Genomic DNA, 25,553 nt, shown 5'->3' with positions numbered 1-25,553 from the left:
TATTTGCTTCAGACCTTTATGGTTGCTAAGGAACATTTGAAAGCAATATTTCACAGTAATACCAATTAGATCCAGCTATGTAATAGACCTGAATAATAGCTTGTGTTATCAAATCCGACTGCAATCTGTACAGTTTTTACCCAATTTTGCAGAGAAGGCTGGTATTGATACTGTAACATCCACGCTTTCTTACAGCTCATGCGCTTCCCATCTGTGCCATCAATCTCGTGATAATGGTGGCTCATTGTGGAATGTAGCCAATTCTGTCAGTCTTGTACATGTGATTAGGGTATTGATAGGATATTAATTTAAATCTTGCACAATCGTCTAAACTAAAAGAAACACTTGACCTTGTGTTAGGAATGGGCATTAATCCCAGTCGGCCGATGTGTTCCTAATCAAATGTAAATGAAAATGTTGCCACAAGCCAAATGCAATTTTAGTGATTTATTTTGTACAATAAAGAAAGTGCCCTGTACGTTACCCCAGCTCAGATGTCAAAGCAAGAGTTCAAGAGCATCTACATTTTGCACACTCAAACCTCATATACCCCACTACACACTGATTAACCCAACATAGCAGGCGTAAAAGCAACGCCTGAAACCAGATCCCCTACATACTGGTCTTGACGAGAAAAAGAAACAAGTGTCAGGGGAGGTTCTCTTCTGCACTGTTCAACCAATCCAGTAAATGTGGAGGATTTAAGATGGAGTGTCGTCTTGTTAACGTCCAAAAGCAGAAGTCGTGTCACAGGCATTCTTTCCATTTCCCCTGAAAACTGGAACATCCGGTTGTTGGGGACTCGTTAGAGGCTACACACCGATAAACAGATTCCAGCCAAGGAGGGCCCCCCCATCCAGTATTTTTCATTTTTGCAGAGCTAGGAGTGTAACCCCTACTTTGGAAGCTTAAGTTTGGCATACAGGAAAAATAATTAAATTAAAAAGGCAAAATAAAAAAGTAGTCCATGTGATAACTGTTCAAATTTATGGCTGGAAAATATGGCCACAGTTTAAGGAGCAAATAACATTGATACTCACAATAGACAAATATAACAAAAGGCATATGGCGATATCAACTCCATTGGCCCATACCACTGTTCACACCATTTACACAATCCACAGACAAAATGTTATGAGATTTCACACACATACTTCAAGACTGAGGACACTTTCCAATAAAAAAAATCTCCACCCTGCCCCATGCACAACACCTCAGATCGCAATGGAGGTGACAAATACCTTTACTCTGGTGTCTGAAATACAGTACTCAACTTTGAATTTCTTCAAAACTCAAAATGTAGCTTAAATATTCATAAATTAGGCGTCACCATGTTTTTAAACCAAATATTGTATAAAAGTATAACAAAGACTGTCAAAACTCCAAACTACTATAACACAGAACAAATCTACGATCATTGAAATGTGGGGCGGGGGATGAAGAATGTCAATGTAGTGGCCAAAGGACTGGGTCAAATCTCATCGCTGTACTCAGTGTACCGCTTTAGAACTGGGGGCATAGGGGGTACAAGTGTCAAGTTTGGGTAGAAGCAGTCTTCTCTCCCCTCTCAGCAACACCAATGGACACACCGCAGTGAAAACCACGTGTTCCATCAGGCCCACGCGGTAGCCTCATCACGCCCGGCGGAAGCCCGTCTGCGCCCTGGATCTTTCGACCCAGCATGGGGCTCCCTACTGGGCTGCTCTCCTGGGAGGCCACCTGCCTGCGCCTCTGGACCCAGGGGCTACCGGACGGCGTCAGGCTGCTGTCTGAGGAGTAGTCCGCCCAACGTCGCCCAGCCTCAGGGCTCAGTCTGCCCTCACTGGCCAAAGGAGACTTATGGGAGTGGGGAGACTTGCGTTGGGAGCAAGGGCTGGCCCGGGGACTGGACCAGGGGCTGGTGCGTGGGGACACAGCTGGGCTCAGGTGATTGTTCTGGAAGCTGGCACCCCCTCCAGTGGGACTTAGCTTATTGACAGAGCGGGATTTGCGGGCCAGTCTGGGGGAGGTGGGGTTGCTCTCAGTCTCTGAGGAGCTACAGGCAGAGTCTTCGTGATACTGAAGCTCCCGTACCCGGCTGTTGAGTGAGTGGCTCTTCCTCATCCCTCCTACTCCCTCCTCGCGCTGACGCTGATCTCTGGGCACCTTCTTCTTGGGAGGCTTGGTGCCGATCAGAACCACTTTCAACCCCAGAGACCCTGTCCCCTCCTCGCTGCCCACAGCCTCATTGGCTTTGACCGCAGCCTCCACCTCCTCATACTCCACTATGGCACACTCCTCAGTGCCCAGCTGTGTGTAGCGGCCACTCAGCTTCTTCAGATCGGCTGGCAGGTCCTTGCCAGGCTTCAGCACCCTCACAGAGGCGATGGCGCCATATGTTCCAAACGCTTTCAGCAGCAGCTTCATCAGTTGTTCCTGTTGGGTAGCTCCGCCCTCGCTCCCATCGCCAGCCCCACACTCCATCGCCACGCCCAGCTCTGGCCAGCTCTGCAGCTCGCTGAGGAGTAGCATGCGGCTCGGCAGAGACTCGCTGGCAAACACGGGCACTGTTGATCTGCGACGCACTTTGCGCCCCTCATCGTTTAGCTCAAGTATTGTCGAGTGGCGCAGAGCATATGCAGTTGTTCTCCAGTCTCGCGTCAAGTGCTTCACCTGGGAGGAAAATAACTTTGTGTTAGAGATAATCGGAAGCGAAAGTCAGTACTTTGTTTACAGGCAGCATCCTGTATGATAGAACTTCCTATTTTTTATCATACATCCTGAAAACTAAAAAGCAATTGTTCTGATGGCAGTATAGCGTATAAGCAGCCACAGATCTAGAATTAGATTATTTATATGTAAGCAACAGCTGTCAAAAGGCAAATCAAGTTACTGGCTACTACAGAAGTGTTGTTTAACAGTTCCTAAAATTCCCACATTTCTGTTTGTAAATAAAGCAACAAATATTGCTGTTATTGTTAGCGCCTCCTAGAAACTAAATAAACATTCACAGTATTCATGCAGCTGTGAACATTGGACATTAAACCAGTAGAGGAGAAAAACTGATCTTATTCTTGGAAGTGTAAACAAAAAGGAAACGGGTAAAATCAATGAGTATGTATGAGCCTCAGTCACACCAGCTGCTCCCGCTTCCAACCCATGTGAGAATGCACTTCCTAGCCCCAACGGCTTGCCATACTGACACTAGGAACAGCTGTTGCATTCAGTTATATTAAATCCCCATGAGCCCCCAGGGAATTCAATTGCTATTCCAATTTCAATATCAAGAAACCAAGCTGTCAGCAGGAGATCAAACATTACCTTCTTAAAGGAGGTGAGCAGTTTGACACTGACGAAGCCCAGCTTGTTGCGTCGGACGTGTTTGAGAAGGAAGGCATCGTGCTCCAGGTTCTCATCCGACAGGTAGTACTCGATCTGGGCCACCAGCTTCTGGGTCAGCTCTGGGTCTGGGGGCTGCCAGCTCTCCTCCTCCAGTTCCCCACCACTCGTGCCAGCACCACTGAGAAAGAGAAAACGGATAACATGCCAGTTCACAGAGCCACAAGGCAGGAGCTTAAACGATTTGGCAGGAGAACTGATCAGAACAGCCTCAGCCATTACCCATAGCAACATGCTGAAAAGAGCTGCTGGAGATCTGCCATCTTGACTCTTTCCTCCTCAGATTTCATTTTCAGATTCTTCCTGTGACAGTAGTGACAGGCTGCCGAACCACGATGTGACCGTCACACTGCTCTCTGCCAGAACCTCAACACCACCGGGTGTCCCGCCAACATGAACAGAAATCGCTAAGACCTCTCCATCTGTAGAGTGCAGAGTCACTGATCTCCACACACACCACGCCTCCCACACAGGGACAGGGCTATTTACCATATCAGCCAGACTTCAAAATCAAACAATGCAGTCATTTACTGCCAGCCACACCAGAACAAATCTTTAATCAAAGTTCTATTGACAGAGGGCTTTAAAATGTGCACAGGTATGCCGGGCCGGCATTGGCTGCTGCGATCAGAGTGAAGGTCTGAATGACATCACTGTGTGGATGAGTCATCCTCCTCCAGCCTCCTCACACAGCGATCCCATCCCGCAGGCTAGGCAAGACACTGGTCGAACACCCCAGACAGAACAGACAATGTAATGATTGCAGCATCCAACCCACTGTGTTCAAGTCAGGGGAAGCCCTTCGACAACAAAAAATAAATGGAGTCAACCCCTCCCACACAACACCACTGTAAAGGGACCAATTATTGTAGACCGAGTCATACTCAGATTCTCTCCTGCCAGAATAATAAGCTGGTCAAGGAGTATTAACGAGTAGTTCACTGGTTACAAAGGTATCCCGTGAAAAACAAAAATGTTCCATGCCCCCAAACAAGTGCAACATTGTTGCAAGTGAAGAACATGCCTCTGCAAGACAGACTATGATGCATTGGTAGACCTGGTTAAGAATATGAATGTACTATTTCAGACTACCTAAATGAAACATACTAACCACATTTCCTATACATTAGCACTGGGTCACAGGAATTTACAAGGGCAAAAATAGCCAGCCTGGTCTCAGACTAGACGTAACATAGTAAATGTAAAACCAAACCCTGAAATTAGTACGATATGTTTCATTTTGTATGGTTAAGACAGAATGTTAGTTAAGGCGAATCTCTAGCAACCCAAAGGTTGTGTGTTAGAATTTCATCAAGGACAACTTCAGCAACTACTTACTACTGTTTAGCTACTTTGCATGTTAGCAAACCCTTTCCCTAACCCTTTAACCCAGTGGTTCCCCAACTCCAGTCCTTGAGTACCCCCAACAGTACACATTTGTATTGTAGCCCCAGGACAAGCAGACCTGATTCTACTTGTCATTAATCATCAGGCCCTCAATTAGTTAATTCAGGGGTTTTATGTCAGGGGCTACAACACAAATGTGTGCTGTTGGGGGTACTAGAGGACTGGAGTTGGGATCCACTGCTTTAACCTAACTCCTAACTTTAACTAACCTAGCTAACGTTAGCCACCTAGCTAATGTTAGCCACAACAAAGTGGAAAGAAATGTACAGTGAGGGAAAAAAGTATTTGATCCCCTGCTGATTTTGTACGTTTGCCCACTGACAAAGACATTATCATTCTATAATTTTAATGGTAGGTTTATTTGAACAGTGAGACACCGAATAACAAAAAAATCCAGAAAAACGCATGTCAAAAATGTTATAAATTGATTTGCATTTTAATGAGGGAAATAAGTATTTGACCCCTCTGCAAAACATTACTTAGTACTTGGTGGCAAAACCCTTGTTGGCAATCACAGAGGTCAGACGTTTCTTGTACTTGGCCACCAGGTTTGCACACATCTCAGGAGGAATTTTGTCCCACTCCTCTTTGCAGATCTTTTCCAAGTCATTAAGGTTTCGAGGCTGACGTTTGGCAACTCGAACCTTCAGCTCCCTCCACAGATTTTCTATGGGATTAAGGTCTGGAGACTGGCTAGGCCACTCCAGGACCTTAATGTGCTTCTTCTTGAGCCACTCCTTTGTTCCCTTGGCCGTGTGTTTTGGGTCATTGTCATGCTGGAATACCCATCCACGACCCATTTCCAATGCCCTGGCTGAGGGAAGGAGGTTCTCACCCAAGATTTGACGGTACATGGCCCCGTCCATCGTCTCTTTTGATGCGGTGAAGTTGTCCTGTCCCCTTAGCAGAAAAACACCCCCAAAGCATAATGTTTCCACCTCCATGTTTGACGGTGGGGATGGTGTTCTTGGGGTCATAGGCAGCATTCCTCCTCCTCCAAACACGGTGAGTTGAGGTGATGCCAAAGAGCTCGATTTTGGTCTCATTTGACAACACTTTCAACCAGTTCTCCTCTGTATCATTCAGATGTTCATTGGCAAACTTCAGACGGGCCTGTATATGTGCTTTCTTGAGCAGGGTGACCTTGCGGGCGCTGCAGGATTTCAGTCCTTCACGGCGTAGTGTGTTCCCAATTGTTTTCTTGGTGACTATGGTCCCAGCTGCCTTGAGCATTGACAAGATCCTCCCGTGTAGTTCTGGGCTGATTCCTCACCGTTCTCATGATCATTGCAACTCCACGAGGTGAGATCTTGCATGGAGCCCCATACCGAGGGAGATTGACAGGTCTTTTGTTTTTCTTCCATTTGCGAATAAATCGCACCAACTGTTGTCATCTTCTCACCAAGCTGCTTGGTCTTGTAGCCCATTCCAGCCTTGTGTAGGTCTACAATCTTGTCCCTGACATCCTTGGAGAGCTCTTTGGTCTTGGCCATGGTGGAGAGTTCGGAATCTGATTGATTGATTGCTTCTGTGGACAGGTGTCTTTTATACAGGTAACAAACGGAGATTAGGAGCACTCCCTTTAAGAGTGTGCTCCTAATCTCAGCTCGTTACCTGTATAAAAGACACCTGGGAGCCAGAAATCTTTCTGATTGAGAGGGGGTCAAATACTTATTTCCCTCATTAAAATGCAAATCAATTTATAACATTTTTGACATTTGTATTTCTGGATTTTTGTGTTGTTATTCTGTCTCTCACTGTTCAAATAAATATACCATTAAAATTATAGACTGATCATTTCTTTGTCAGTGGGCAAACGTACAAAATCAGCAGGGGATCAAATACTTTTTTCCCTCACTGTATATAAAAGTGGAATTCGTAACGTCGCACATTTTGCAAATTAGTAACATATTGTACAAATTGTAATTCCTAACACATCATAAGAAATGGATGATGAACATCCAGAAATTAATACATACCATACGAAACGTAACACATCATACTAATTGGGTGTCCCGGATTTACGTTTACTATGTTAGGTCTACCCCCGAGTCCAGGTTGCAATAGCATGGGTTGACGCAAGGGAATTAGAGCAATGAGTGTCAAGGTGCCATCCAAATCGGCCTATCTGTCTTATACGTCAATGGGCTTACAATGCCCGTCTACAGGTGGTTAGAAGCTGTCTGGCAATTACCATAGCCCTTCACTGTGGAATTAAAGTTCACATTAAAATAACACACCAAACGAATAAATAAAAAAGTATTGCAGTATTTTAGCCTACAGGTTTATTTCAATAACAAACAATCAGATAATGTTAAAAGGAGGATACAACTGGCAGACATGCCATTACAAGACAAAGCATTTACCTGGATTTATCATGTCTTCCAAATTCGTCTTCACTACAGCTGCCTCCGAGGAAATCGAGATTGTTTGAGGACACCTCCTCCTCTGCTTCCTCGTCGTCTGCCGCCTGAATAGCCACTGTTATCGTCACTTGAGTCCCCATCTCTTGCAGGTGTTGATCCACAATTATCACCTCATCGATTTCCCGTCCCGCTGACGAACCTGATACAGATTCGATATGTTTCTGAAACTCCATGGTGGCACTCGTCATTTTACCCGATATAAATGTGTTTTCTCCCGGTTCGTTCACTTCCTCCTCGGCTACACCAGTGGTAGTGCTTTCCTGAAAGCCTTTATTCCTTGTACTACAACAATTGAAGTCGGCAGGATATGGGGCACATACACCTCGACGCTTTTGACACCCACGCCGGTGGATGGCCAAGGAAGCCCCAAAGATGCGCTCCACAGCTGGCCAGAGCCCCCAAATTCTACCCCACGAAGAACCCTGGGGTGGCGTGGAGCTAGCAGCTAGCGAGACGCAACTAGAAGCTGGGGAGACCGAGGGGATGGAGCAGTCTTGTGTTGTTACTTCCTGATTTGTAAGAGGCTTTCTGCTTTTGAAACGAGCTCTGGGATTGGGCCATGTCATCTTTCCGCACTCATCCCCAACCCACCAGCAAAACCCAAGCTGAAGCCAAGAGGGAGGGAGGAGAAAATAGAGACAACGGATAAATGCGTTTACCAATGCTTGCATTTTTGTGTATTTTTCCCTTTGTCACTATTTCTAGTAAGAAATGGCTGCTATTTCACACGTGTCCTAAATAAGGGGAAGGACAAGTGTACATTCCACGTGCTGTCCTGCAATTGGGGAAATTGCAATACACCAATCATGAAGGCCGACCCATTTCTCAGAACGCGCAAATTGGATAATAGGCTTTTAGCATTAGACGAAGGGGTTGTTGAGAGATTTGCTATGGGGAAGGACACAAATAAATGACACCAGTGTATACAGTGTCATGAGGCATTACTGTCAGCAGTGGCTTTTACTATGAGAGGATGTGTAGGCCTATAATACAATAGCCCATTGCAACAAAATTATAAACATAGATTTGAAGATGTCAGGATTTGGCACTGGCAATTATCCAATTCATGGTCTGTTATCTCCAAGCCTACACCCCATTGGCCCAAACCTTTAGTGCACTTATGACTAGCTGACTGTTTTTAATTGACTCGTAAATAATCACCCACACCACAACCGCTACACCATTGCTAATACAGTTGCTGAGATGACTTGATGTTTTCTCCACCCTGTTGGCAAGAGTTGTACAGCTGGTGGACTGACTCATACTCTGAACCACATGTCCTGCTGCAGCAGCCACAGTGACTGTGCCATACCTCCCAGTGCCACAAGCCAGGAGCAAACATCAATCAGATAATGGCCCTGCAGCAAGATGTTCCAACCACCCCCTCAACAGCTTATCTGTCAGGTGTCTGCAGCAGGAAACAGCCCCAATAGAGACCTGGGTTACACCCCAAATGGCACCATATTCCCTTTAAAGTGCACTACAATTGACCAGGGCCCGTAGGGAATAGGCTGCCATTTGGGACACCTTTGGCAGGAGTAAATTGATTGCCATAAACTGAGCTGAGTTAAAATGAGCTCCCCTCTCTTGATCAGAGCAGAGCTGGTATTTCCTCTTTGTCCAGACTGAATGCAATTGTGACCACTTTTCACCTGCACTTAACATTCAACAACAAGGGTGTTAATTTGTAATCCTTATCGTCACTACAAACATGTGTTGATTTATTTTAAATGTACATCTGGATAGAGAAAGCTGAACATTTGATTTCTTATTCTGTCTTTACTAGGTTTCATTTACCATCTACACTTTAGTTATATCTGATATGTGTTTTTCCTGTGTCCCAATTGTGAAGAATCTGAAAGGAAGTATATAAATCAGTAATCATGAGATTCTTAGGAACATTGTGAAACATTTTGCTTTTTGAGCTTGTGAATGTCATGCAATCTTTCACAAAATCATCTGACTCACGATCGGGCAATCCTGCCTTGAATGAAAGACACTTTGGAGTAAAGTTGAAGGAACATATGCATGCAGGTCTTAGTAAATATACATGCCCTGGTGATCATAGAAGAATCCTTTGTGAGTCTGTCCTAGGTGACTGTCAGAAGGTGTGTTTCTCATCCATGCACGCATTTACATCAGCTATTAATGTATGTGGAACAAACTGACTCTGTGGGGCTACTATCCACCACCTTTCTTTGACAGAAAATCTCAATTGTTCGCAGTCTGTAAATGCCCTGTTCTATAGCCTACAGTATATAATCCACTACTGATATTGAAGTGTTTGCTTAGTGTTATAGTCAACAAAAAATACAATGTTTCTTTCTTTTGTCATATACAGGATTCTGTTACTCACAAAAGGCAGCTAGATCTTATGTTTTTTGATTTACAGATGAGTGCAGCATTTTACTTCTGCTCCACATCACTCCCTCATTCTGAGTCAGACAAGATATTTATAGACCGCTGTACCCCAGAGAGCTCTGACTGGCCAAGTCCTCATGCATAACACATAACGACAGACAAATTACATTGATCCCTGTGTCTTAGCTGCAGCTGCATGTTTTTATTGGCAATTGTGAGATATATATCACATTCATACAATCCACTTCATCATGCCCTTATAAAATTATATTATATTATAAAATGCCTGCATAAGTGGTTGACTGCAGAACCATAATTATGAGCTTTGATGTGGGACAATTATCGCTGAAGTATACTGACCATTATTTTTGGTGTATGTGGTAAATAAATTATTACAAAATGGACATTGGGTCACAACAGAAGTAGCTGGGTCAATTGTGGAAGAACTGTTATTTATATAGAGCATTCCATTATCTGCTTGTCACATAAGATTACAACATCATCTCCCACAAATGTGTCAGCTTTATGAATAGATTATCCTTGTGATGAGCATGTGTGTGGGATGTCACTTTGATGAGTCTGAGTGAAAGTCCTTTCCTAGCACTTATCCTTTCCAGCTGAGAGACAGTGTAACCAAAGCTTTATAACACTGAGCGGGTCACCGGTGGAGAGTTTTTTTCTTTAAAAAAGTGTTTATGAATGCATCAATAATAGTGTGAGAGGACATGGCTCTGAAAGAAGTGTGAAGGCAGAAAATATTCTGGGAAATCTGTCCTTTTATTACTTTCTTACTTGTATTGCTTATGCAAATGAATATGCACCTGAAACCGGAGACCTAGGGTTTAGCTCAACAGGCTAACACAGTCTTGTCAAATTGGTGGTGTGACCCAGATTTGGTCAGTGATGCCTATAAACTGGGGTCATTGCAGAGAAGGTGATAACCTTGCCTGAGACTTGATAACAGGTAACCTAATACCGAGGCTTTAGCTCAGGGGATAACAGCATAGTGGAATGCAGAGTAGAAGACATCTAACAAGTCGATTAGGCAGAAGTTGGATTTTCTGTCCTAACCAAATTAACAATAATGATCTATTCCATTCTATTATATTTTATTTCATATTCTACCGGTTATTCTACAAGCGGAACCTTTAATTTTTAGGGTTGTTGGCGGAATTTCTTATATTGAGACAGGATGTGGTACAACCAAGGTAGAAGTGTTGTCGTTTCCATAGAAACGATGGGCGTTGCCAGGGAAGTGAGTGCTATGTCAGTGTCATGATGAGCCATTTTTACATTGTAGCATCAGTTCACAACAATACATTTAAAAAAACTAAACATTGACGTTAAACAACCAAACAAAACTTGTTAGTTAGCCACATTTTAGCAAGCTGACTGGATAGCAACGTTGTAACCCTATCAAAAATGCGGCCGCAAAAACAACAGACCAACAACAATACAGCCATTACAGGAAGGTGTCTTTCTCCCACGGTAAGAACGATGTGTCCACAATAAATCATCTTTACTTCCTCTCTGTCTTTATTAGGCAAGAGTTAGCATGCTAGCTAGCTTATCCAGAAAGCTAATGCAACTCTGTAACAGTCACATAACTGAACAATATTGCTATCAATCTAGCTACAGTGGCAGGGTTGCATGTTGTTGCTCCACAAATGCATGAACATTATCAAGTGGTCTTGGCTTTGCTGTTGTTGTCCCCCTATTGTTACAATTGCCATTCTTAAGTTGCCTCATCGTTTTCTGTCATTCCCCACAGGTCAACAGCTATAAACTGCACTTTACAGCAGTGAACTCTCAAAGACCAGAGAGAAATGTTCAGAGACCAGTGAGTTTGCCTTTGTAGAGAGATCCACAGAGGAAGCAGTCTGAGAGAGTTGTATTTATACTCATGTCCCCATTCCCCAAATTATACTATTTTAATGAGACAATGCATGACATTATGTCTTGAGGACCCTTTAATTATCATAATTTATATATTGCTAATTCATTAAATGTTTTATTTGACAGCAGGACGTCCGATGGTCTAAAGACTTTACAAAAGAGATAAACATGGACACCATGAAAATGAATCCACCAAGACAAGGTACAACTACCTGACTAAGTTACAAGACACTGTGACAGTCTCTTACCTGTCCCCGTCTTCTCTGTCTCACCATTGACTTTTCTCTCCAGACAGCAGGCTTAATGCACACAGTGGCGGCGGCAGGCCTCTCCACACCCCTGCGCTGGCGTTTGTCAGTGAGTTTATGGGCCCTGAGCGTCCCCTCTTACCCCCTGCTGCTGCTCTACCCAGTGGGCTGACTAGTGACCTGGAGCCACAGCCACACAAAGTGAAGCCTAGGAGAGCAACCCACAGTGCAGGGGCCATCTACTCCCACAGTACCTCACCCCTCACCCTGCCAACTGGTGAGTGGCTGCGCTCAGGATCCTCCCCCTCTCTTTTTTTCATGGATCAAACGCAGTCTAATGGAACATTCTGCTCTGTGCTCAACTAAAACATTTCTGGACATGTAAAACCTGATTACTATGAAAAATGCTTTTCTGAACAAATGTGTCTTTGTAACAGGACCAGGTGATGCCATATCATTGAGTGAGAATTCTCCCTCTGGTTTTCCAATTGCCTTTCATTCCCGTGATGACTGCGCTTTGAGTCCTGAGCGACTAGATTTGGACAGGTAGGCTAAAACACTCATGGCTTTGTTTGTTCAGTGGTCCATGTTGAGCTTCTAAATACACTGTCATGCAATGGAATGCCAAGTTTGTAATTGCTTGGATTCACCAGTAGGGTGCAGCAAAGTCCTCGTAAAGATTATCCTGCCCTCTGACAGTGCATGTCAACTTTGCAGGCGTAAAAGAAACGCCTGAAACTAGATCCTCTACATACTGGTCTTGATGATACATTTAATTTTTTTACGGGGGAAGTTCTCTTCTACAGTGTTCAAGCAATCCAGTACATTTGGATGAGGAGTTAAGATGGAGTGTTGCCGGGCACGTTCAGCAGGATTTAACGTTTTGGAACATTCAGATAGAAATAGGCTATGTAGATCAAACTTGCATCTCTGATATGTAGAATAAGGAATCACATCGGCTCTATTCATGGCATTTCTATCTGCAACGTTCGAGAACGTTTGGCAACTTAACATGGCCTTGTTAATGTCCAAAAGCGGAAGTCCCGTCACAGGCTCTCTTTCCATTTCCCCTGAAAACCGGAACATCCGTTTGTTGGGGATTCGGCAAAGGCTAGTCAACAATAAACCATATCCATAGCCTGATCCACTTAGAATAATGAGATCTCCTGAACCCTGCGTGCCAGTGTTGGAAGGCAGACAGCGTGGTATCAGGTGGCTTGTACCTTTTTAACTGTGCGCCCCCTCTCCTCTGCATCATAACAAGATAATACAGGGTCATCCTCTCACAGTGGTGTTGTTGACAATGCTTTTGTGTTTTGTGGGTCAGGCGTGGTCTGGAGGAGTGTCCCCTGCTGGAGGGCATGGGTAGGCTGCGGCTGCTCAACTTTCAGCACAACCTCATCACGCACATCCACAATCTGTCTCATCTGCGGCACCTGGCCTTCCTAGACCTGTATGACAACCGCATCTCTGAGATGTCTGGCATCTCAGCCCTGGCCTCTCTCAGAGTGCTTATGCTGGGCAAGAACAGGTTTGTGTTACGTCTCTCAAGCATACAAACTGAACAATAGGATAGGAGCTCCCACTCATTTCAGTGCTTTTACAGTGCATGATTTCAAGGACAGATGACAAACTTTTTATGCTGTCATTTTTTTGTGGGATTTTTCTTTACATTTAGAAAGATGTTACCATAGGGATATGCACATCCTGCTTTTTGAATTAAGTGATACTGTATGACTGCCACATCACAGCTAGCCTATATATCAACCTCCATTGAAAAGTACTTTCCTGCAGGTGCCCAATTTCAGTACAAAACCATACCACTGCTCTCTTTGTGAATCTTACATCTAACATCACCTGACTTTAAAACTAAAGGTCAGGAGGGAGGAAGATTAAAGTCACAAATCATGGCAACTGCCACTGGGATCCCATCGCTGAGGTCTGGTTTTGTCCCAGAGTCTGTAAAACATGACATTTGTCTTTTTAGAACCCACTTTCAGAATAGTCCGCGGTACCTTTCAAGCAAAGCATGCCACAGATTTAGGTTTCTGATACAATTTCCAAGGGACTGTAACCTAACTTCCCTAAGTTACTGTTTGGTCTGTATAGACAATCCTGGACGACAGGACAGTGGAAAACAGTCAACTTCCCATCAGTAGAAAATAAATGACGACCAGTCTTTGACAATCCCATTTCCTGTGCCTGGTAACCATTCAGTTAGCAGAAGGGATACCAGCTCTTTGTCATAGAAACATTGTGTTATAGGAGAGATATCTTGTATAGAATACCAGACAGGGTGATGTTAATATTACTGTCTGTTTAATGTTTTTCAGAATCCAGAGGATATGCAGTCTGGATAACCTGACTAAACTAGATGTTCTGGACTTGCATGGCAATCAGGTACCATGTTTCAAACCTTAGAAAATGATAACTTCACTTACATTCCTTTCTGTTCTCCAAATATACATCCACATGCATTTAGTGTCTGTAATGTTGTTTGCAATACCGTGACCAGTGGGGAACTGTGTCTAGCTGAGAGGTTCAGCAAGAGCAGAGAGGCACTACCACCTGACCCGTACTGCTGGTTGGTTACTACGTCAGTGACTCTGGGCCCCTACAGTTAAGCTCAAGCAGGCTTGGCTGCAGGAAAGCAAATGCATTAGTTCCTGTTGTGAGGCTTTTGAGTACATTCTATATTCAGTCGTGTGAAGGCAGTGAGTTATATTTGTACTTTTAGTTGCAACTCAGTGCTCTATCAGCCATCGTTACTAGAGTACTTTACCTTTCTCCTATTTTCCCACCAAATTAAAACATATGTAGGAGCTTACTCCCACACATCCCAGTCTTGCTCAGGGTTACCTTACAGTTCTTCTTCAATTACTATAATTTCTCTAACAGGCAAGGCTATTTCTGTTCCTTTTACAATGACGGAAAACCTGATAAAGCTGTTATACAACTCATTTTAGTGTAAATGGTAAGTTGAGTGAAGGCCGATTTGATAGGCCTACAGTATGATCTGGCTGCTGTCACAACGTATTAAAAGCCTGTGAAGAGAGGGGATCACAGTAATACTGGTGTCAAATCAGGATTTTGCCAGCACCTGCAAAAAGAGGATAGGATTGAAAAGCCATCCGTCCGCGGTGCTGGTTGTTTGAAATGTGCTGCCAGTATATCGCCCACATTGTTCCAGTGAAAGTCACCCCAGAGTCCCTGTGAGACTCCTCTCTCTGATTCTGGCTGCTCTTTTTCATGTGTCTCCTACTCTCATTCCCAATTAAACATTGGTTTCTGTTAATCTACCCAGCAGCCTTTGTTTTCCAGTCACTTCTGACCACGAAACATACTATGTCTTTCTCTTACCACATTTGTACTTCCCAAAGCCAGCAGTGTTTAAGTCACCTATGTATGACCACAAACAAGGGATAATTTCAGCCCTCACTCAAACCACCCCTGCCTGGCCTCTCGTTTTACCCAGAAGGGAGATGTGCTCTGGGGACAGGAAGTTGTCATGACATCATATTGCTAAATAACCTGTCCTTCCATTGGTTGAGTGATGGATGGTGCTCACAATAGGATCCTCTGCATCTAGTTGACACTAGAGATAACGGCTGCTGTTCAATGAGTGAAACAGAGGACAAGGCTACAGGCTTTTCTATCCCTTGAAAGATTTTGAACGGTACTACATTCATTGTATCAGGAATGCAAGGAGTACACCGGTATGTGATGTCTACAATGAATTACATTAGAATTTCAAAATCATTCATCAAACAGACAATATTTAACTTAACTATTAAACTATTTGAAACTTACAATGCACTTTGCCTTTTTATTACATTTTAAGACATGTAAAGGACAGTTCTGTGTGACCCTGCCTGCAGAGCAAATATCCCTATAGGACATTAAGACTTCAACAATGCCCTGACCTCTCGTGTTCCTCCTAAAAATGAGCGGGGAACAACTGTAACATCTAATCTGCCCTGACGAGAGATGGGTCGAGCATAATAGAGATACAATTACTGTTCAGTGAAAGATGCAGCCAGTGTGGAGTGGACCCTCTGGCTTTCTTAGCTTTGTAGAGGATGATGTCCCAGGCCTGAGATTAGTTTAGCCATGTGCTGACTTGTGTTAAAGTGGACTTGAGAGAGAATGCTTTTCATTGCAGCCATGGTGGAACTGTGAATCCAAGAGAACACCACTGGGAGGCCTCAGTTGGAGTGGAACATTACCTCACTCTGTTGTATTTGTCAGCAGTCATAACAAAAGTTGTTTCAATCTCAACATCCCTTACCTGTCTCTCTGGTCTCTGTCCAATAACATCAGTATTATAAGAGGCATTTGGGGGACTTAATGCACCTGGGCCTATTGTCAGAACGCCATAACTGAGATACCACCTCTACTACTCACTACTGGCAGCTGGACAACATACTGTACACATAGACATGACATAGCACTGTTACACTGGCCTTAGAGTGCTTCAGCTATGACATAACCCTGTCTGGTCAAGCTATGAAAGAGGAGAGTCAGAGAGAAGAGTGTGCCTCAGTATCACTCATGAAAGGGCTTTAGATGTAGAGAGCAGGCTGTCATCCTCCTCCCTCCCCCAAATGGAAGGGAAAGGCAGAGGTCCTTTTAGACAGAGCTCCAGAGCTCTATGCAGCTTCTGTCCTTTAAATGATGTTCACTGTTCATTTAAAGATTCTGCCCTAAGCTAACATCCATACTCAGTCTGTCTTGATTCATGTCTACTTGCATCAAGCTCGCTGCAGGAGCCTTTCAACCTTTGACCGCTGGGGTAACATGCAGTGTATCATCATCAAGGGAAAGGGAACCCCCAAAGCCGGCCCCTCAGTGGTAGTTAGTTCTGGGATGTATCCCAAATGGCATCCTACTCCCTATATAGTGCACTAGTATAGACTACAGCCCTATGGGCCCTGGTCAAATGTAGTGCACTACATAGGGAATAGGGTGCCATTTGTGACGCAACCCTGACCTCTTCCTGAAATAGACAGGACAGAGTGGCACACACCTCACAGCCTCACACTCAGACAGACAGAATCCCCTGGGTCTTGAACTAGTTAGTTTCATTTTGACAAGAGGCCCTGCAGTTCCCGCTCAACCAGAATGAGGCCAGGACCACATTTCACTACTACTGACCCTTTCAGATTCTGGATGCCTTTTGGACTCATGGCTCAATGAGAATACTGACTTTGTTTTGACGTTGAAATTATGATAATGTGGGTCAGAAACGAAAGGAGCGATTGTGAGGGTTGAATTGGATGGTAATATTGGATGGTAAAAATTCAAATAATTTATCTCCAACTCATTTGAAGGTATAATTTATTTGGGTCTGTTTTTAGCAGAGGATATGGAATGGCCTTAGGCTAGTTGATGTGTAAATCAGGGTACACAGGTGTCTGCTCTACTCTGCTGTACTCAGAGTTTTATTTTGCACATCAAACAGAACTGGCATGTCTCATCATTTGATTTAGACAACAGAGAGCATATTCTCAACACTGAAAATCACCCTTATGGACCCTATCACCTCCCCAATATATTAACAACAGCACAGCCTCAAGACGAGCCCCTGAAGGTATGAGCCTAGTCTTTAATTCATAATGACTTAAGAGAACATTTCACTAGTTTATCACACTGATGTTTCTGTCTGTGTTTCCCTCTGCCTTCAGATCTCCCAGATAGAGAACCTCTCCCACCTGTCTGAGCTGCGCGTGTTGAACCTGGCAGGGAACTGCATCTCCAGGGTGGACAACCTGCAGGGCCTGGACTCACTGACCGAGATCAACCTGAGACGCAACTGCATCTCCACTGTGGTGAGGGAGGGGAGGAGAAGAGGGGGGAGGGGAGAGGAGAGGAGGGGATTTTATTTGATAAGGATCCCCATTAGCCGACGCCAATGGCGACAGCTAGTCTTACTTGGAAAAATACATTACAGACAAAATACTTTACAATTTACATATATTTAAAAACATGAACGTGTGTGTGTGTGTGCGCACATCTATCAGTTACACATACATGTCAGTACATACACACAAAAGAGCATTCATACTGAGACCTGCTGGGTTTTGGGATCTGAGGGGCCACAGGCTGGGGTTGGTGGAGGGACTGCCGGCATGACATACTGATGGGGCTATTGACTGACTGATGGCAGAGCAGAGCCCTGGCTGTTCTGAACTGAAGCAGCTGGATCGTGTCTAATCCTTTGGGCTCACACTAATGCACTGTGCAGATGTAATGGCTCAGGCCTGTAGTGATTCAGATCTGTGCTAAGATCGCAAACAGCTTGGCCGTTCTGTCATCACAGTAATGAGGATTGAGGATGGTTCCCCCAACTCTGCAATATACTGTGCAAGAACAGTATGCTGCTGTGTTGCTAATGCTGTCAATTATAACAGATGCATACATCCAACTCTCGTGGTTTGATATATACACACTCATTGGCATACAGCTGACGGCTTAAGCTTGCTTCTTGCTGTGTATCAAATCTCTGACAGTCCCCAAGGTGTTGCCAGTGTCTGTCCCCCTACCTACTCATGCATTGAGATGTGTAGACTGGATTATAATTTTCTTCTTAGATGATGATGTTAGCTGCAGATTCTTCTTTCATCTTGTTGTCATCCCCAGCTGCTGGCACAAGCCTTTGCATGTTTACCTTGTTTTGATGTTTGTCTTGGTATCACATTTAGAAGTTTTTCTGTTTCATGTCTCACCAAGAAAAAACACAAAGTGAATTAGCATACTTGTCCTCCTGTCATTCATCTACGGTGGTTACCAAGGGGAAAATAGCTAGCTCATTAACCCCTCCTCATGCTGACTCCAGTGGTAGTGAAATAAGATATTTTTTAAACAGAAATTCCCTCCCTCCCTACATTTCTATAGTATAGTATTTCTGATCAACAGAGGAGCACAAACAAGCCTAAACAGGTCCTTCATTTGTATGCAAATCTGACATCTCCAAACCCTTCCCTCACTTGGTATGCTGGAAAATTCAACTAGCTCTCACAGTCTCACGTCAGAATTAGACGTTCATCCATGTTTCTCAAACGTCAAATTTCGAAGCTGTTCCAAACATTTACATTTTAGTCATTTAGCAGACGCTCTTATCCAGAGCGACTTACAGTTAGCACATACATTATTTTATCGAACCCACAACCCTGGCGTTGCAAACGCCATGCTCTACCAACTGAGCTACATCCCCTGCCGGCCATTCCCTCCCCTACCCTGGACGACGCTGGGCCAATTGTGCGCCGCCCCATGGGTCTCCCGGTCGCGGCCGGCTACGACAGAGCCTGGATTCGAACCAGGATCTCTAGTGGCACAGCTAGCACTGCGATGCAGTGCCTTAGACCACTGCGCCACTCGGGAGACTAACGTCACATTTCAAAGTGTTTAAGGTTAAGTTTAGGCATTAACTCTGCATTTTTAAGGTTAGGGTTAAGTTTAGGCATTAACTCCGAAATCTTAAGGTTAGGCATTAACTCTGAATGGTTTTTTAAGGAACTCAGTCCGGCTTTAAAGTACTCTTGATAGTTGTAATAGTAGAATGCACAAGGTGCAATCAGTTCCTCTTGTCATGTTAGTCATTGCATACCTTAGAGAGCTATTTATAACTTGTCAGAAATGTCCAGATCAACTAGCCCATGTCAGCTAATGTTTTTTTATTTAGGTTTTTTAGCCCATAGATATTGTTGTCATTTTTTGCTTTAAAACTGCAACATTTTCTTTGCACCCCATGACAAAATTTGTAGAATGGCAGGAAATATGCTTTAAACATGCAAATTTCTCTCCACCAACAAGAGGGGTGTGAACAGTTTGTGTCATGAACAGTGCTTATGCCCATAGAAATAGAAGTGGTGCATGCACTCCTGCGCGGGATGTTCCCCAATGCTGGAGGTTTGGGAACCCCTGGGTTAAGGTAAGGGTTAAGGTTAGGCACAAAAACAACTTTCTATAACTGGATTCGAACATGCAACCTCCTTTTGTATCTGAGGCAGATGCTTACTCCCATCTGCCATCCCTGTCCACAACGCCCAAGCAAAACCAAAACCTTCTTGACGGTAACAGCGCTCACGGTTGCCCCTAGTGGCCAGTTTCTATGTAATCTCCCGACGTCCTCAGACATGGATGGACGTCTTATCCTGACTTGTATCACAGGTGACCAGGCTGGGAACATTTAATAAAAAAACAGAAATGTCACACCTTATCAACTACAGCTCCTGTTTACCTACTTAGAACTTTTGATGAAATTACTTCCACTTAATAATCAGATATAATGTTTTATTGGCCTTACAGCGGAGAAAAAATTATATCCTTCAGCATTTTTCTCAAGGCTCTTTCATTATCCGGATTTGCTGCCAAGTCCTTATTGCAGGCACAAACTAAACACAGATACTTTCAGGTGTCTTAAAAGGTTTTCCTTTTCATTCTAGTGAGGAATAGAGTGGAGTTTTGGAAAGGACTTGAAGGGAAAGACAAATACATTGAAGTGCACTTTTCCAAACAAGTTTAAACCTACACTTAAACATTGGGCTCAGTTACATGGAAGGCCAGTATTTTAGACATACTGCACGTATAACCCTTTGGGTACTGTGCTACATACAGCACATATCTGAAAGGTTTGTTTACCCTAGAAAACCATCCTAAATGACACCTAAAATGGAACAGTTTGTGATGAATGGGTGAGAGACTGTTCTGTATGGTTTTAGTCTGTATATTGTATGCACTCTCTAAAAGACAAGTAACTTAAACAACCTCAGCCATTGAATGACCAGGGGCCTGTTGCACAAAACTAGGATAAGGGATTAAGCCAGGATATCTTGGTGATCCTGGCTCAATTGATCCGTAATCCGGTTGCACTAAAGATGGATAGGGGGCAGGAGGATATGTTATGGTATAAATTACCATGGAGATTTATTCTGTGGAGCTAGCCTGCTCCAGACCAGGCTAAATTCCAGGATCTATTTAATCTCATCCCTACTGTCAGTCAGCAGTCACCACAAATGGAAACCAATAGTTATTTCACTGCTCACTATACATTGTTATCACATATAACTAGACCCACTGTCATTATTTAAACGTGTGTGATCATTAATTTCAATGATTTTGGATAAAAAACGATTTTTAGATGATGTTGCTATCATTAGATAATTTACAGTTTCCCATAGACTATAAGGCTATATATAAAATGATAGAATATTAGGGCCACAGAGGGGAAAAAAACACAAGTCATAATATTGTAACCAGTTGTTTTAAAGGAGGACAGTTGTTAAAATGACAGATGTGGGGCATTTCGTGAAATTGTACTTCAGTATGGTTTCATAAACAAAGACATGCTGATGTGCCAGAATATTAAGTATCACATTGTCATAAGTATCAAAACTGTAAAAACAATATGTAGCTTTTCTGCAGAAAGAACCAGCCTCATAAATTTATGACTTTATCCTTTTTCTTCAGTGTGGCCCTAGTACTCTGTCATATAAACAAATACACATTCCATATGAATATAAAAACACAATGTGTAACATTATGTTCCTTTATTGAATAAGGACAAAACAAAGCAGGTAAACCATCAGCTCCTTTCGAAACTGAAGTCACAGTGACTCTACAAGATGGAAAGCACAGAATCCAAGCATATTATACAAAATGATACATACACATTCAAAGGTCTGTATATAACACACCCTGCATGTCTGCACACTAAAATAAATGCAGGACAAATCCATACACATCAACTGAACAGACAAATGAATGGATGCAGTAGCCTCCCTGCAGCCTTGTATTACACACAGTATACCGCACAAACATCATAAGAGGCCAAATTCGTAAAAAAACGAACCCAAAAAAACCCAAATTCCTCTGCCACCGCAGGACATATTTAACCAAAATTGAAAGCACACATACTAACTAAAATAATTCAACACATATTGGTCCCTCAGCAGCCGACCACTGTCGTCATCAGGGAAGATTGCCGGATTGTCCCAGTCCATGGCTGGTGGCACTCTGGGGGCCCTCTCCTTCCTCAGGCAGGCCACATTGTGGAGGACAGCACAAGCCACAGTAATATCACATGCCCTAACAGGGCTGACCCTTAATTTGTGAAGGCAGTGAAAGCGTGCCTTCAGGAGGCCAAAGGTCATTTCAACTCTGGCCCTGGTCCTGGCATGGGCATGGTTGTAGGCCTGCTGTGCTTCCTGGGGGTCTGTGAAAGGTGTCAGGAGAAAAGGCTGGCAGCCATACCCCCTGTCTCCCAGCAACACACCAGAGAATTCACCTGTCAACACAAAATCTCATCATTACTACCTCATAAACACAGTGATATTCTTGACACAGCCATGATGGTTATAAATAGGGGTTGTGTGGCTTACCTTGTGATAGGCACTGATAGATTTCAGAGGCCCGAAAGATTCTGGAGTCATGGACTGAGCCAGGCCATTTTGCCACAACATTGCTGATCACACAGTCAGCATTGCAGACCATCTGAAATCATAAGATGAGGAATATTACACCAATCAATGCACATCACTGGCAATGCAGAGTGTTCGTCAATGGACAATATCAAAAAGTTATGTTCACCTGAACATTAATGCTGTGAAAGGATTTCCTATTCACAAAATCGGCCTCATGGGCACCTGAGGGGGCTTTTATCCTTATGTGTGTGCAGTCCACTGCACCAATGACATTGGGGAAACCTGTCACACAAAGTAATGAGTATCCTACTATGTGTTAACAGTTGTCCTGTAATTTGTAGATCCTCTTACCTGCAATCCTATAGAACTCCTCTTTGATGTCACAGAGTCTTCTGTGGCCAGGGAAGGAGATGAAGACATCTGCTAATGCTTTGATAGCCAGACACACACTCCTTATTGTGCGGCAAATTGTGGCCTTGTTCAGCTGTTCTGCATCCCCCACTGAGTACAGGAAGGCTCCACTAGCAAAAAAGCGCAAGGCCACACAAACCATTTGCTCCACACTCAGTGCATGGCTCCGTGCAGTGCGGTGCTTAATCCTGGGACCCAGTAGTCTGCATAGATACCTGATGCCATCTGCAGAAAACCTGTATCTTTCATATAGATGGTCATCAGGGAAGGCCAGTGGGTCCAACCGGTCCCTGAAGACCCTTTCTCGCCTGAAGGCTCTCCTCAGCACAAGTGCTTCTTCATCCACCACATCTCGCACGAATGGGCATGCCATTGTCAGAGCAGAAAGGAACACACAATTTTGGGCCTTCATATAGGCTAGTGGCCACACCTGGTGCTGGGGGGGTGGGCAAAAGAGGGCGATGCCTTATAACGATGACTTGGTTGTACTGATTGCTGGGAAAATAAAAAAAACCTTAGAAAGATGCCACCGTCCTGTGTGCTCACAATAAGAGCTCATATGTCATGGCTCACTTGACTTTACGAGAATATACCTAATTTTTATTTTGAGCTGTGTCATCTTCTTGGAGCTGGGGGAGGAAAGAAAAATAATGATTAATACATTTGTGTTACAGTTAGCATACAGTGTACATTGAAGGCATATCTCACCTCCCTCTCAAGTTTTTTTATTTCAAGGTCCAGTTTCCTAATTGTCCTCTTTTTTATTTCGGACTCCAGTGCAAGATTTTCCATCTTTTTCTTCTTGTACTGAATGTCTATGTCTGCCAGTTCTATTTGGCGCCGGAGGTGGTTGCCATACAACTTTCTGATAGCTTGTGAGCTCTGTGAACACAATACAATTAGCGCAGCTGGAATTTGGCAGGATGTGGTGTCCTTTTATTAATACGCACTATGTTGCCAGGCTGGTTTTCCCACTGTATAGCATCTGGGTCCTGTAAAAGAAATTAGATTTTTTGATTTTGATGAGGACTCCTCACCATTGTAGAGTAAATAGTACTTTCACAGTCTTAACATGATACCTCATGCCTTCTGGAATCCAGAGAGATGGTCTCCTCCTCATCATCGTCTCCATCATGTGCTGTTGCTGCTGCACTGGGGCCTTCACCCTATCACATTTAATCGGATTCATATTGAAGCTAGTAGACAAGACATGCCAGGCCTACAGTATGCCTTTGATGGAGTACTCACTGGATCAGCATCGTCTGGTGCTTGTGCTGGTGGCTCTAACAGGAACACAGTGCTGCCAGACACTGCAAGGCAATAGGTAAACCAAAGTCAGACAGTCCAAATTGATTCAATATGAATGTGGTTGTATCCCATGTAGAGATGGAAGGACATACCTTGAATGAAGCGGGTGGCATCTTGGGAGGAACCTATGCTCGTCTCTTTCCCCCCAGGGATCCCCTCTAAGACGGGCCTGCCTTTATTTAGCTCCAAGGCCATGTCCTCTGCTGGGGTAAGGTCAGCCTTTGGTGACCCACCACCCGTGCCTTGTCTGTGGGTATTCTTTTTCACTGCTAAAACAGTACAGACAATGTGTGAGCAGGCACCTTCTGGGTACAATATATGCTTGTGCTTTGTTAAATATTAGTCAGGGACCATACCATTCTGCAGAATGTTCTTGTATTTGATTTTGACCTGCTGCCATGTCCGTTTTGGCCCGTTCATGTTTAATCTACACACACACACACACACACACACACACACACACATTTAATGGAGTCACACTGCAAAAAATTACTTGGTATTTTTGTCTTGTTTTCAGTAAAAATATCAAAAAATTTATCATAGCTTTATACAGTGTGATGGAGTTACTTTACACAATTTCACTCATATCTGCAGTGCATTTCAATTAAAAATTTAACCGTTTCATAATTACAGTACAACTGCATTTTTGGAGATGTGAATTAAATATTTGAATTGTAATTGTGATGTTTCAGCGGAGCGGTGAGTGTGTAATTGTGCACTACTTACGCATTCAGGCGGTCTGCAATACTTTGCCACGCTTTTTCTCTTTGCTTTATCACTGTGGCGGTGTTGCCTTTCTTCTTAATTATATCTTTTACCTCCTCGTATGCCTCCATGAGGATTTGTGCTTCCGACGGGGAAAAGTACGCGGCTCTAGTTGCCATGGTAAATCAGTTAATCTGTGATCTGTGGCGGGGTCTATTTGAGTGAGCCGTGAGCGCGCACCTATCCAGGATTGGTTTCACCTGGCTTAATGAATCCGTGTCTGCTCATCCTGGCTTGGTCTTTGTGCAACCAATTAAGCCTGGACGCACATGTTTTGGCTTCATTGAGCTCAGCTGAGTCATTTATCCCGGATGTCTTAATTCTACTTTTGTGCAACAGGCCCCAGGTCACCAGTGGCACTTACTAAGGTTGACACACACACACACACACACACACACACACACACACACACACACACACACGTGTTTGTTGGCGCTTCTCTTTGTAGAGTGTTGTTGCGTGCAGCAGAGACAGCGGTGGTGAGAGGCTGTGTTGGCACGGTAATGGTTGTTGTGAAGCTCCTCAGTGTGTGAGAAAATCAAACACACGCAAGCTGTCAGCTGTCAACATGGCTGGGGTGGAGCTGAGCTGTAGAGTTGAAGCCCAGGACACACAGGAGAGAGACGGAGACCAGGTTCAGACACAACTCCTAGTCTCTGGGCCCCTGCTGTTAGAACATGAGACAGACAGAGGTGGACGGACAGTGGGATTTTGTTATGCACCACATCAGCCCAGTGATGACATCACTCTGTCTGAGACTGTGGCTAAATTTAGACTCAGCCACGGTCGGAGCTGGAAGTGCTGTTGCACTGACGGAGAAGCAGAGCTGAATAGTCAGTCTGGGAAGCAGGTGTATGTGTGGTAGGCTATGTGCTTATACTGTGGTATGAATTGCATTTTCAGCATGTAGAAATGGATGTTATAAGGATTCA

The 25,553-nt window shown here is 43.9% G+C and overlaps 3 protein-coding genes across 5 annotated transcripts in view; 1 reads left to right on the top strand and 2 right to left on the bottom strand.

Annotated features, from left to right (window-relative positions):
- Window positions 1-433: 433 nt before the first annotated feature.
- On the bottom strand, window positions 434-7,882 carry LOC311127600 (la-related protein 6-like; the record flags this gene model as incomplete). The annotated part of the gene is made up of 3 exons (XM_084159418.1): window positions 434-2,652; window positions 3,301-3,499; window positions 7,152-7,882. 3 exons carry the CDS (start codon window positions 7,880-7,882, stop codon window positions 1,534-1,536), a joined length of 2,049 nt encoding a protein of 682 aa, XP_084015544.1. The 3' UTR covers window positions 434-1,533.
- A 3,112-nt stretch (window positions 7,883-10,994) lies between these two features.
- Window positions 10,995-25,553, top strand: part of LOC311128134 (leucine-rich repeat-containing protein 49-like) — a gene marked incomplete at both ends in the record, with an annotated part of 49,040 nt that continues 34,481 nt past the window's right edge. The window contains 8 exons of the mRNA XM_084160114.1: window positions 10,995-11,060; window positions 11,344-11,412; window positions 11,595-11,670; window positions 11,760-11,993; window positions 12,154-12,262; window positions 13,044-13,247; window positions 14,050-14,116; window positions 17,401-17,544. Of these exons, the coding sequence (XP_084016240.1) occupies window positions 10,995-11,060; window positions 11,344-11,412; window positions 11,595-11,670; window positions 11,760-11,993; window positions 12,154-12,262; window positions 13,044-13,247; window positions 14,050-14,116; window positions 17,401-17,544 (969 nt within the window). The remainder of the gene's footprint in view (window positions 11,061-11,343; window positions 11,413-11,594; window positions 11,671-11,759; window positions 11,994-12,153; window positions 12,263-13,043; window positions 13,248-14,049; window positions 14,117-17,400; window positions 17,545-25,553) is intronic.
- On the bottom strand, window positions 21,228-24,247 carry LOC311128136 (putative nuclease HARBI1). 3 transcript variants are annotated; one of them, XM_084160116.1, is made up of 11 exons: window positions 24,213-24,247; window positions 23,949-24,125; window positions 23,797-23,858; window positions 23,628-23,714; window positions 23,499-23,540; window positions 23,257-23,430; window positions 23,142-23,177; window positions 22,489-23,043; window positions 22,304-22,419; window positions 22,096-22,207; window positions 21,230-22,001 (listed from the first exon to the last, which is right to left on the bottom strand). In XM_084160116.1, the coding sequence occupies exons 8-11, from the start codon at window positions 22,958-22,960 to the stop codon at window positions 21,631-21,633; spliced, it is 1,071 nt and encodes a 356-aa protein (XP_084016242.1). In that variant the 5' UTR covers window positions 22,961-23,043; window positions 23,142-23,177; window positions 23,257-23,430; window positions 23,499-23,540; window positions 23,628-23,714; window positions 23,797-23,858; window positions 23,949-24,125; window positions 24,213-24,247; the 3' UTR covers window positions 21,230-21,630. The 3 variants fall into 3 exon arrangements, 2 of the variants coding, with proteins under 2 accessions (XP_084016242.1, XP_084016243.1); XR_014613183.1 differs by lacking the exons at window positions 22,304-22,419; window positions 24,213-24,247 and having other exon boundaries at window positions 21,228-22,001; window positions 23,949-24,119; XM_084160117.1 differs by lacking the exons at window positions 23,257-23,430; window positions 23,499-23,540; window positions 23,628-23,714; ... (1 more) ...; window positions 23,949-24,125; window positions 24,213-24,247 and having other exon boundaries at window positions 22,489-23,177.

This window comes from Coregonus lavaretus, assembly GCF_964263955.1.
Source record: "Coregonus lavaretus genome assembly, chromosome: 4".
NCBI classification, from domain to species: domain Eukaryota; kingdom Metazoa; phylum Chordata; class Actinopteri; order Salmoniformes; family Salmonidae; genus Coregonus; species Coregonus lavaretus.
The sequence above is the reverse complement of the archived record's forward strand: the minus strand, read 5'-3'. Positions and strand labels throughout refer to the sequence as shown.

Bases quoted from the DNA above. Each gene is read 5' to 3' on its own strand.
- LOC311128136 (XM_084160116.1), bottom strand. From the start codon at position 22,960: ATGAAGGCCCAAAATTGTGTGTTCCTTTCTGCTCTGACAATGGCATGC. The intron at 22,420-22,488 runs GTAAGAGGATCT...TTTGTGTGACAG, and splicing joins GGAGTTCTATAGGATTGCAG to GTTTCCCCAATGTCATTGGT. The intron at 22,002-22,095 runs GTAAGCCACACA...TTGTGTTGACAG, and splicing joins CTATCAGTGCCTATCACAAG to GTGAATTCTCTGGTGTGTTG.